Here is a 13,565-nt window from a genome sequence, read left to right as displayed (position 1 = left end):
TATTGCATCTCCTTATTTTCCCTCCCAAAATGCATAATTTTGCCATTCTCCGCATTAAATTTCGTTCGCCACATGTCTGTCCATTTCACCTGTCCATCTTTGTCCTCTTGCAGTGTGCTACTATCCTCCTCACCGTTTACTACTTTTCCTAGTTTCATATCATTTGTAAACTTGGAACTTGTACTCTCTTTACCCAAGTCCAGGCCATTGTCAAGTTATTGTTGTTGCTGTTAATTTCAGATTGGTGAGAGCATTGTAGTAGAATTACCCAAGAACAGCTAATTATAAGCAACCAAGATTGTGACTTCTTTTTCAGAGTCTGTTTCCTGTCTGTCTCTCACACTTCCATCTTTCTCCCTCCCATACAATCAGATAGAGAGTAGAGAACACCAAGACTTTTGGTATAGTAGTTGGGACAGGCCAGGCAACAGGGTTTACACGGGAACAAAAATCTGTAGGAGCAAGCTGTTGGTAGTGAGCATAACTATGGTTTGTGAATGAGTCTCTGTCCTCCATTTGTCTCCACGTATGCTTGTGGCTTTCCTCCCTCACTTCCTATCTCTGTCCCCTCTCTTCCCATCCCGGTCTCCCTCTTTATCCCTTTTATCTTCAGTTTTGTGGGTCACTCTGATCACATTTACTTACACCTGTTTCTCTTCTTTCCATCTCGCTCTCTTTTAGTTCTCATTGAATCATTCTTTGCCTCTACCTCTTTTCTTATCTGCATATTGTATGTGATTTACTCTTCTCTCTCACAAAATCACTCTTCGTCTTTTATCTCTCATACACACATTCACATTGTTGCTATGCAGACTCCAGAACCAAAAACTATAGGCAAAAGAACAAAGTAGTGATAGAAGTAAACAATTGCACAAAATATTGAAATACAGAGAATGCTCAGACCAGAGAATTCTACACCACCAATTTAATTGTTAATCTAGTTTCAGTGAATGTTCAATCATCCTTTTCTATCTTACCTAATCAATATATCAATTGCATAAAAATGGTTCAGGTATCCTATTGCAGTTGACACTATCATACATTTATCTGCATTAAAATCATCCACTGATCCTTATTTCATCAACTTAATTTGTCCAAATTCCTTTGAATATTTCCTACACTATTCAACTGACTAATTAATTTAATGTGTTATTGATGTATAAATAGTGGAAACGCAGAACAGATTCCATCAAAACTCTACAAGTCATTCATCCATCTCCATTTCTCACAGATAGTATAGTGTAGTGTTACTGTTAGGCAACTGTTCAATCCAACTAGTTAAATTCCCTTTAATTCCTCAAGCTGTATGATTTTCAAGTCTTATTGTTCAAATATGTCAAATATGACACTCTACAACAACAACAACTTGCATTTATATCGCGCCTTTGCACAGGGTAGCGGCCTGGAGCACTTAGATGTACCCCCAAACAAGCAAAAGGGAAAAATGGAAATGTGACTTTGGCCAAGCCTTTCTGGTGGACAGTGAGAGTCAGACAATTCTGAATAAATTTGCAACTAAACCAAAGAAATACATATCGTGGCACTCCACCATCCCTACTGCAACCCTTTAGTCTTACTCCATCTAGCCTGTTAGAATTTAAATACCTCTTTCAATGCAAGACATTAAGCCTATACATGTTTCTGTCCTAAGGGATGCAAGAAACAATCTATCGAAAATATCATTCACAGTAATCCAAATTGGCACTCTATATAGTATTAAGAGTGCTGGCATTCATTCTGATTGCAGGCTCCAAGTCCTGTTAGACAGTCCTCAATCAAGCCAAACTTGGATAGAGTACTGATTTGGATCATTGCCATTGTACATTAAATAAACCAAGACAAGCAATGGACAGATAATAGCTACTTACCAACACAGTCACACATTGGAAACTCAGATTGACCTTTCTTTGAAGGGGTATCTAGTAATTTTTTTGTGGGTGTGTCCAGAAACTTCATAGGAGATTCAAGGAAGCTGTTCAGTGTGGTCGCCTGGGAAGGAGCATTGCTTTTGGTGGGGGTTGTCTGACCAAATGATCCGCTTTGATTGTCTTCTGTATTTAGATTAGATGTGGATAAAACTGTAACGCAACCAGATGTTTCTACTTTGATACATCGGGGAGACTTTGACGTAAACACTGAAAGCCCTTCTGAAGAACTGGATGATTGGTGAATAGTTGGAGCTATTTGTGCCTCTATGGAGACGGATGCACTTTGTTGGTCCGTAGCCCTCAGATTACTTTGGCCTTGTTGGGTACTTGGTCTATTAAGTGGTAAATCACCTTCCAGGTCTACTTGTCCCTTCTCTGCATCCTGCTTATTAGGATTCTCTAACACGTCTTCTCTATGTGTTGTCTCACCACTTGGTCGTACCTGAGAAATACAGTTATATTGAGCTTGTAGCTCTGAGATATTATCAGAGTTACTTTTTGACTGTTTTAATGATTTAACTTTTGTTAAAATTGACTGATTATAGGAATTTACTTCATTTGGGCATGAACATGGAAGCACTGTTTCAGCACATGTCCATTTTGGGGTATCGGTTTCCTTTGCTGTACACTGTGAGGAGGACATGGAGGGTGAGTGTGGAGAATGTGTTCTGAAAGAATTAGAAGGAAGGCTATCTGTTGGGAAACATTGCTTCTCCTGGGAGACAGACTGCATGACTTCACCTTTTTCCTGAGACATTTGTGGAGGGTTGCTATAAGATTGCATTTCTGATGACTCTGGCTGAATTTGTTGATGTATTTCTTGATTAAGGTTCGCATCCTGAATCTGCTGTTGACATTGAACATCACTATACTTTCGGAATTTTTCTAAATTCTGATTTTGCTGATGCAAGTGACCCAGACACTGCTGCTCTTGCTGTCTGAATGAGGTGGCCTGGTTTGGTTGCTGTGTGAGCTGATGTCCTTGTTTCGGTTGCTTCTGTTGCCGCTGTTTATACGGTTGCATTCTGGATGTAGCTTGTGGCGTCTGGTTGTGCTTGTGCGAAGGTGCCTTATTCTTGCGTTGCAATGCGAGGGTCAGTTGCTTGGGTAGAACTGGTACACGCTGTTGATGTTGAAGGAACATCTTTTTTTGTTTTGGCCAACCTTTCTGGTGCACATCATCATGTAACACATCCTTACATTCTTTGTGCTTTAACCAATTTTGGCAATACTGTTGTGACTCTATGATGGCAGCCAGTTGTGTAAGCTGAGCTGCTGCTTCTTCTTCAGCTTTATTTCGAACCCCAGTAATTAGGCATTTCGACACCTTTCCATTCTCTACATCACAGTTTTCCCTATCGCTGAATTCTAATGATTGGGTCGTCAAGGTTGAATAATTTATGTTGTTTGGTAGATCTGAAGAGAGATTTGGGAAGAACTGGCAGTTTCCGTTAACCTTTTTTTCTTCTAAATGAGCAGAATTTACCATTTCTGTATGATTGACGGATATTCCTGGATATGAAATAGCTTCCAAAAGTATTTCTAAAGGGCTGATGTTTGGTTTGGATGGATGAGTTTCTCGTGGTTCATGTTCACTTTCCACAGGGTTGTCTATACTGTTAGGTTGGCATAGAGGTGAAAGCTGGTAGGTCAGTCTGCTCTCTGGAGGGAGTGTGCCATTGGACTTCTGCTGTTGCTCATTTTGTTGTTGTAGCTGTTGTTGCTGGTGAGGTTCATTTGCCTCCATTGGTAACGATTGTCCCAGTGAGGAGGAGAAACATTTCTGTTCACAAACAGATGGACTGGAAGAAACAAACCGCTCCCTAATTTCAATTGTTGGTTTTGATACCTCCGCTAAAATTTGTGGTGGGGTGACTGATAATTGAGTAAGGGCCTCAATTGCTATTGCCTGCTGTATGCTTATGTTCTTTTTCTTAACCATTGACAGGATACTGGGAGAATATTCGTACAGTGTTGAAGATTTATGTAAAGCACCATTTTCAACACAAGTGTCCTTTCTGAGAAAGGGAGAGGCGGTCCTTCCTTCCTCACACATTGTCTTTGCACTTTCATCAACCACATTCTGATAGTCAGGACAATCAAGGCCTTCACAGTTACAACTCGTTGACTCCTTCTCCACAGAAAGACTCCTGCCACTCTCTGACTGTGCATAGGAAACAACAGACACCAAAGTGCTTAAGTCATTGTTGAGTTTGATAGTGTTGTTCAACGGATGTGTTGAATTACAAAAGTACTCTGTCTTATTGGTTACCAAATCCAAACTCTCACCTAGGTCAAATTTCTTCAATGGCAGAGAAGACTCATTCAAAGAATTAATGATGTGTTTTGCCACATTTGAGAAAGGGTGTGCAAAGAGTGTTTGGGCCTTGGGGGAAGAATCACTGTCAATTATGCTAAAGTCTACATCTTCATTCTTTGTCAAATTATCCAACTCTGCTGTGAAAGTCTTACAAATGTCTCCATTGACATGGAGACTCTGTATCTGGCCTTCAGTACATTCATCCCTTTCAGCTGTCGTAACTTCCTCCTCAGTGTGCAATCTGTGTCCTGGAAAAGGCCTTGTACTCTGCTCTAGCCCGTGTTCTTCATCTTGGTTGGAAATTCCTTCTTCCATCTGGTCTGACTTTGGGCCATCCACTTGACTACCGTCAGAATCTGCCTGCATAAGAGGGAAAAGGAAAATAAATAATTAGGCTGGGCACCATACTTACTCCGTGACCCTCTGTAAGCAGTAGCGAATTATTCCATTCATTCTTAAAATGAACATCTTCTCCAAAACAATGCAACACAATTCAAAGTAATAAATACAAGGTCTTTTGTGGAGTCTTGTAGCTCAGTGGTTAGAGCACTTGCCTTGCAAGCGAGACACCTGGGTTCAATTCCAGGCAGGGCGAAACCTTGGGCAAGTTTCCTTACTCCACACACCTAATAATAATCCCTCCAGAAACAAAAAAAATAATAAATTGGTCATTTTCATTCCACGACTGTTTGTGGGACACTGCTGTGCATAATTGGCTGCTGCGTTCTGACCACAAATATATGGTCAATTCACTTTACAGTATATTCTGTGAAGCGCTTTGAGACATCTAGAAGATGTGAAAAGCGTTATATCAAATGCAAGGATTATTATTATTATAAGAAGTATAGTGAAATTCTGTTAATTGAATATTTATTTTAACAGTGAAAACTATTCAATAATCTGAACTATTCATATAACCGGACTAAACATAAGAAGAGACTTTTCTCCCGGACCTTGAGCCAAGTGATTTTTGATACAAAAAATAGGTCCTGCGAAGAACGGATAAATATCCAAGTTCTTTCTTTGCCGACATTATTAGTCTTCAAATGATATATTTTTGCTTACAGTTTTTATTCACCTTACAATAGTGCAGAATCAAGCAATAATATAAACTTGGTTTCAGACTCGGTTTTCAACAGCTAAATGTTACTGCTAAAACAAATGTATTTGAATTTATAATAGAGTTCTGTTTAATACAACTCCACCATTAAACTAATCTTCCCTTTTCTATTTGTTTGCTACTACTACAATTGACTTTAAAAAAAGTGATCAAGTATTGACCTTAACTATAACATTAATCAGATGTCCATTATTTTCCCCAAAACTGTATTACAAATGATAGACAGATGCTATACAAAATTACATTTGGATAGTGCCTTTCACGTTGGGAGGATGTCCTAAGGCATGGAAATCAAAACTTTATGTGGTAGAGTGGTCCAAGTTGACCAAATACTGTGAAACATAACTAGTACTTTTCTTACTACTGGTAAGCTACACAGTTCACTTTTCTTATTCAAATAAAATAATGATCATGTGATACCAACTTTTGCATTTGATATTTTGCATTATCATGTTGAAATGGCCCAAAGTGCCTGACAGGGTTTACCGTGAAGTGTAGTGACTGCATATTTGTAAGCAACTCTAGCCGCCAATTTGCGCATGGGAATGTCCCACAAACAACCATGAAGTGAATGACCAGTTTAACTGAAGTATTATTGACCACTGGGAGAAAACTCCCTTCGCCTTTCAAGTAAGCAATGGAATCTTTAACATCCACCTGAACAAGGAAATAGGACCTTATAATAAATAATAATAATCCTTACATCTGATATAATAATCCTATGTAATATAGTAAAACTCACATAAGCCTGATCTATATAAATCATATAATTGCCTAAAGTCGTACATCTGCCCAAGTCCCATTGAATTTATTATTAAACCCACTTAACGTTATCTGCACTAGTCATATTAACAATTGCTCAACTAGTAACGTTACTACCACACTTGCCACTACCGAACTTAGTGGGTTAAAACTTTGTTTCCTATGCCCACTTCAAACAGAACACCCAACAGACGCACCCTGACCCTCTCTGCATCAACGTGAAAGCACATGGCAGTGGGGTGAGTGGGGGGCTGAGACAGGAAATAGCATCATTCTGATCATGTGGTGAGCGAGTGGCGAGGAATGCCTGGCCCAATGGAGAGCAAAGGGAACCCTGCATTACATGCGTATGTACCATGCTTGAGGCAGTATACACAGTGCAATGCAGAAGGACCACATGCACAGTCCAGAATAGTGAACAAATACAGAAGACAATCCATTTAATAGTATATCCTGGGAAGCGCTTTGAAATGTTTCAATGACATGATAAGGCACTATATCAAATGGAAGGATTATTATTGTTATGAAACAACAAAGGCACAATTTTGTCTCCTAAAATGACAACTTTGGATTGTGAGGTGCTTACAAGTTTTGGTAGTTAACTAAAGATTTAGATTATGTGACATGCCCATCTTCATTATTACCAGATGATTTACATTGAAAGAAATCAGTTTAGCCTTTAAGTAAATACAAAAAACAATACCCAGAAATATAGTGTTCAGTGCTTCTTTCCAGTTTACAATTGGTTTCTGTACCAAAGAATGAAAATTGGCGGCAGAGGAGAAATGAACTTGAACAACTTAAATGGCCATTCATTATCTCTTTATCCCTCCCCACAACAGACTCACAAACAGTCTTAAAAGTAGACAAATAATCAGCTTTGATTCACGATTTTAGTTTATAGACATTTGTTCTGATGTTAAAAAAAAGTAACAAACACAGAGGTTCTGGGGGACCTAACGGGAGGTTCCTTCTGTCAACTGTGGAGCACAAAAAATACAGAGATCTCCAAACAAGAGCTTTTGTGGCATCTCAAATGCCTTATGTGCATAAATGCCACATAAGCACCAAGGAAGACTCGATGTTAAGCTAATTCATTCGGGGTTGGTTGAAAGCCAACATTTCTATAACAAGAAAAACTGCATTGCATATACCAGCTGTCTTCAAATTGTGTACGAAATGGAGGCTGAGCACAAATCAATGCAGGGTGGAAAGCGGAATTCACAAATGAAGGCTTAATTGGCCACACTGCAAAACAACCCATTCCCAAGAAATTCCTCAATCAGGAGCCAATGTTAGTTACTCTTTGCCAGATATTCTGTCTCTCCTCCATCAACCACTGGACCACAAGAATAAGGAGAAACATAAAACCCTTTTTTTAAAAAAACTCATAAATAAGTTGTCGCAAATTAATGAGCTTTAAGCAAACAGTTATAAGGATCATATAATATCATCAATACATGACTTGAAATAGGACCAAGACTGCTACACAAAGGCAAGAGGAAAGGAATTCAGAAACCTACAACTGTCTTTAACCCTATTGAACTATTCAGCCAGTCTATTAATCTGTGGCAACACAATCCCTCTGGAACACTTCCAAAGCATCGTCCAAATGTGTGTGAAACAGCATCCCAGGAGGCATGTGATCAGAACCTCAAAGGCAAGTATTCCTTAACAAAAAGTACCCGCATGTAACTGAAAGAGAAGTCTTATGTGTCGGCACAAAGCAAATGCTTCCAAATAATTTTAAAATATATATATTTTAGATAATTTTGTCTTGTTTTTCTGCATCTCTTCTTCCCCTTCCCCTCTTTTGTTTTGTAATAAAATACATCAAGGAGAATCTTAAAAAATTGTAAAGAACAAAGACATAAAAGTATTCTTTAACAAGAATAGTCATGCAAACTAATCCTGTCTTTGTTATGGTTCACATGTCTATAGAAGATGGAACAAAAGAAGTGTTGCCAAAAGTCTTGATCAGAGTATTAACGTTTTAAAAATGGGAACTAGTTATTCTTTATTACCTGAATCTAGCTTTTTAATATGTACTCACATCTTGTCAAGTGTCAGAGACTCCAGCAATGTCGTTTGAAATGCAGAACTCCACACTGTCAGAGCTTTTAATCCGATATCAGAGGCTTAGCATGCAGCTGATTGTAAGAAAGAAGCTCCACCCTTGACAGGCAAGCCTAGAATCCTCTCAATCCCACACAATTGTCAAAACCAGTTTGCTTCCATTTTGATTTTCAGTCTGACTTTACAAATATGTTCTTGTTTGTAGTCTAATTTTATGCTTTCTCATTATATCGTTCCTGTAAATGAGGCACCCAAAAAGTGTACCAAGTCAGTTTCACCAGTGTCCTGGACAAACTCAACATTACTTCCTTGCTGTTAAATTATACACCACTTGCCATGAGCCAAAAGCTCTATGTACCTCAGTACTAGGTTTTAGTAATATGTTTACCAGTACACACAAGCCCTTTGTGATGTAATCCTATAACTAAAATAATCCTTGCTTTTGATATAGCGCCATATCATGTCTTCTAGATGTCTCAAAGAGCTTCACGGAATATACTGTAAAGTGAATTAACTGTATATTTTTGTGGGCGAAATGCGGCATCCAATTGTGGTAACAAAGCAAATACAGAAAGGAGAGTAGACCAATCAAAGAATTATATAGAATCTACAGGCTAAGACAGGCAATTTGGCCCAACCCGTCCATAGAATACCCTACGAGTTTCCACCCATTCTAATTCCCCCCTCCTTAGCCTCCCACCCCGTACCACTTTATTCAACTCACTAAACCTACCCCTTTCACATACCATGTACAATGAACTCTGCTATGGATTCTATCCAATTTAACTCTTAACCAAGTTACATCAAATTGGTCATCATGACAAAATCACCCAGATTGTTACGGAGGAAACACTTTTTTTTTAAGACTGTTTTTACTTCTATCTTGATCTTTCCCAGCAAAATCATGTAAAGTTATTCTTGAGCATGACATACTGAGGTCATATTGTAAAAACAGCTCTCCAAAGCCCTGGGAACAGTGACTATCCTATTGCACAAATAGAAAGCTCATTGTAAGTGAGCAGAATATACCAGGATCCTTTTTCTCAAGTATTTAAATTGCTGATTGAAATGTACTTTTCCTTATGTCATGCAAGAATATTTGTCCCTGCAATTGACAAGCTGATTGCTCTCTAGAAATACTTGACAGCTATGCATTGGTTCATATGCCAAACCAAAATCAACAGCAATAGGCTGCAATACAGCATGTGATCTATAATCTTGTGCTATCCCACGCAATCAGAAACAGTGAAAAGGACGGCACTTGCTGGGTTTTTTCCCCACCAATAACCCCCTCCCACCATCACTTGTGCAGTATTGCAACAGCTGCAACCTCTGATGCTGAACTGCAAAGCTCTGAACCTTCAGTACAGATGAATTACACTGCAGTCAAGATGATGATGCAGTTTTGTTTCAGCAGACTGAAGAGAACCAATTAGTATTTACATCTTCGTAAAATGCTCAGTGTTTCTCCAGCAAAAGTCACTGTGACATAAAAATTAAAATAGCCAGGTCATTGGCAAAGCATCAATCATTGATAATTAAAGCTGCAAAATACCAAAGGAGGCAATAAATCTGACAGCAAGCTCTTACACTACACTACCAGCAGCAAAATAACTCCCGACATTCATGGGAGAAAACATTAGATTTTTGTGGTAAACAGCATTTTACTTTCTGCAATTACTCTTTATGAAAAAACATGGAAGACTCACTGACTGGATTCTGAAGACACATTGCAGCTCTAGTTTCTATAGGGTGTCCATAAATAATAATAATAATCCTTGAATTTCATATAACACCTTATATTGTTAGACGTCTCAAACCGCTTCACAGAATATATTGTAAAGTGTATTTTGTGGGTGAAACGCAGAAGGCAATTGCGTAGAGCAGCGTCCCACAAACAGTCGTGGACTGAGACCAGGCAGGTGGAGGGCAGTGGAAGTAATTCCTCTGAATATTTCTGTCGGAATCAGGTGTTCAAGATCGATTGAGCTCACTAAAACTCGATTTCTTCTTTGATTTCTAAATGAAATGCGTGGGAGCATTGCTACCATCTTCCTGTCCACAGCTCGGGCACACAGCCCTTCCCACTAAGTGATGGTTCCACCAATTGGAGGTGTGGAATTTAAGCAGCAGCTGCTTGCCTCTCTGCAGGCCTATCAAGGTGAATTCCAGCCTCTTGACGTAAAAACGTATGTTCATGAACTTGAACTCCAGGTAACACCTTCCAGCAGCTGTTATCCCAAGCCTCGGTGTTTCCTCATCAGCTATCTGGCAGACATTTGCCTTCAGCGTGGTGATCGGACCTTTACAGAACTCTTGAGATGTGCTAGCCACCTTGATTTTCTTGAGCTTCACGTCCAATGCCATGTTGGAGTTCCTTCTTAAATTCCTCCAAATTGAGACCATTAAGTGTCCCAGGCTTACTCAGCACCAGCTGCTCAATGCAGTTCCTCATACATGAGGCCTTGCCAAACAGACGTGCCGTGCCCACTGTGAAGCCGACTCCGCTTCCAGTGTGTTTAGCAACAGATCAGTGTAGGCCAGAGCCCTCCTTCCCTGCAGCCGCTTCCCATGTATGCCACAAATCCCCCTCACTGCTTGATCCTGGACTTTACGGATGAGTCGGAAAATGCCTTTCTGCTGCATCCCTAGGAGCTCAGATCCATAAAGGTGCTGTTTGCACACAGGACTTGTATGACACAAGCTTGACATGCGTTGGGACCTTGCTGTCCTAGAAGAAAGATGAGTATGACCCAGAGTGCCCTTCACCCCTTCTCAGTGCAGTTCTTCAGGACAGTGTCCAGGCTGAAGTTGGTGTCCACCATGACGCTGAGGTACCGATCAATCAACAATTGGGACTGATGCCCCTTGTATCTTCCAATCAATTCCCTTAATGCCTTCCGTTGGGCCGTGCAGAACCATGATTCCGCACTTAGGTTGGCCAGTGTTCAAGATGGCAGGTGCAGAAGGCCCACAGGTGAGTCCGCCAGCAGCACAATATCATCCGCAAATAGAAGTCCCGCAATCCTGTCAGGGGCCTGGAACAGACACACCAAATCCTTCCCCCTCGATGCCGTCCAACACGTCGTTGATGCACACATCGAACAGGATGGGTGGCAATGGCAGCCTTTGCCTTACCCCCCCTTTCCAGAGAGATGGGCTCAGTAAGTAACAAGAGTGATCTTCAACAAGCAAACCTAATATTAGATAGTAGAATCTATCATATGATGATTGCTAACACTAACACGCTTACAATGGGAAATCCTAGTTTAAACTTGGAATGAAAACAACACTAGTGGTAGCATGCTAGGTCTCAGTATGCTGGCTGCATCCATACACACGAAGCACCTCAAGACGTCTCAACGATGTGTTAAGGCACTAAATCAAATACAAGAATTATTAATGTGGAAGATTTGACCGTGGAACACAACACTGATCATTTAAATTTAAATTTGTATCAAATTGGATTCTTACCTCCTTTAAATTTTTGATTCATGATGACTACTCGCCAGTTCAGAACAGTGCTAATCACTAGCAAGGCTGCACATTGTATACGAGTTGTAGGCAGTTGCTGGGTTCGAACCTGAACCACTAATGTATTCTCTCTAAGATGTTTATAGTTAATACTGTATTGTGGTTTATATCTCCATGAGAAGTCGAAGTCATGCAATGAGATGACATCTTACGCAAGGAGTAATCTTTAAGCAATATCGGTTAAAATAACTGGCGTATAATTGGAGCGAGCATGCCTAATTGAAGTTGCACTGAATTAAATATATTCCCTTAGTCTGAATGATCTAGGTTATATCAGATCTCACTCATCAAGAATTTGCAAAAAAAAGTCAACCATAGCAAAGAATTTAAACATCTTAAAACTGTTTGGCTTAAAAATAGACACTAAAAGGCAAGTCATTATTTACATATAAATTGTACTTGATGCAGGCAGCCAAGTTACTCAATCAAGTGGCTATTTGATTTCCTGCCATAACGTAACAAGTTCACATTCCAAGACTAGCCGCCACTCAAACTTCAAATGAGGTGAGTTCCCAATTTGCTCACTAGATGGAGAACTAGAGATTAATGGTCTCAATTTGGAAGAATTTAAGAAGGAACTCACAATAAGCAGAGCTTCCTATCACTCACTTGACTAAGGAAGAAATTTAAATGTAAGAAACAAGGAGAATTATACATTGTAAGCAATATAAATAGGGCGACACCAATAAAAATATCTTGAAAACGCCTACTGAGCTTATCCAAGTGTAAAATCCTTCATTAGACTTATTGGAAAACAGTATGCCCCCTCAAAACAAAATGCGGTCACTCAAATCCTCTGGTCTGGTCTCAATCCACGACTGTTTGTGGGACACTGCTTTCCACAATTGACTGCCACATTCCACCCACAAATACACAGTCAATCCATTTTACAATATTCTATGAAGCGCTTTGAGATGTCTCAATGGCATGGTAAAGCGCTAGATCAACTGCAAAGATTATTATTATAAAAAGTTAGCTCCCCACCTCTGGCACTGTCCTTATCTTCACTGAAATGGTGCATCCAATTGCATGCACTAAATTGCATACAAGTCTAATTTTCAGTTGTAGTGTAATTGCAGTGAAAAAGAAGAATTCAACGCCTACCTGAGTTAATCAATAAATCAATTCCGTCTCCATTAACTTCTGCAACAGCAGCCAGTTAAAATAAACATCCCTCTTCCATCATTCATAGTCCAGGAAATGGGAATCTATAGGAGATGGTTACAAGCAGTTTGAATATTAAATTTGATATTTTAGTTTTATTGATTTATCAATGTAGTTGTGCTATTTTTAGTTCCCGTCACATTCATGTATCCTTGTTTAGAGGTGCTTTGTCAAATGGGAGACCAGGATGGCACAGCTGGTTAACACAGTGACATTTTACGTCTGGAATGTGGATTGGATTTGAGCTAGTCTCTTTGTCTGCTCTAAGGGACTGACATGAAATGAGTTGCAGCAAACTCAATCCAGTTCGAACTGGGTGCGAGTACGTAGCTGCTCATAATTCAAAACTGGTGCTGAATTGACATTATAACTGAGAAAGGCAAGGAAATGGCATGTGAGTTGAGTTATTCTGTCTCTATTCTGCCTCTAATAACTGACTTTAAAGTATTTGACTCTGAAGCTGGGTGCCAAAAGTCAGAGGAAATCGTGTCTAGTGCTAGAAACCCTCATTTGATAAGCACAAAACAATAATTTACATATCACCTTTCACGTAAAATAAACGTCTGAAACCCAAATCAGTGTTATATTACACTCTATTAGATGCCCCTGGCTCGTTTCTTTCTCTTAATGAGATATCATGTTTGTAGTTCTTACGTTCAGT

The 13,565-nt window shown here is 39.6% G+C and overlaps 1 protein-coding gene across 1 annotated transcript in view; it reads right to left on the bottom strand.

The window, feature by feature from the left end:
- Positions 1-12,943, bottom strand: part of tet1 (tet methylcytosine dioxygenase 1) — a 29,531-nt gene extending 16,588 nt beyond the window's left edge. The window contains exons 1-2 of the mRNA XM_007899125.2: positions 12,845-12,943; positions 1,869-4,608 (exon numbers count right to left, since the gene is read on the bottom strand). Coding sequence (XP_007897316.1) covers positions 1,869-4,563 — 2,695 coding nt within the window. The 5' untranslated portion in view covers positions 4,564-4,608; positions 12,845-12,943. The remainder of the gene's footprint in view (positions 1-1,868; positions 4,609-12,844) is intronic.
- Positions 12,944-13,565: the final 622 nt, after the last annotated feature.

Source organism: Callorhinchus milii, unplaced genomic scaffold, assembly GCF_018977255.1.
Source record: "Callorhinchus milii isolate IMCB2004 unplaced genomic scaffold, IMCB_Cmil_1.0 Scaffold7, whole genome shotgun sequence".
Lineage (NCBI taxonomy): Eukaryota > Metazoa > Chordata > Chondrichthyes > Chimaeriformes > Callorhinchidae > Callorhinchus > Callorhinchus milii.
This window is presented reverse-complemented; position numbering and strand designations above follow the sequence as displayed.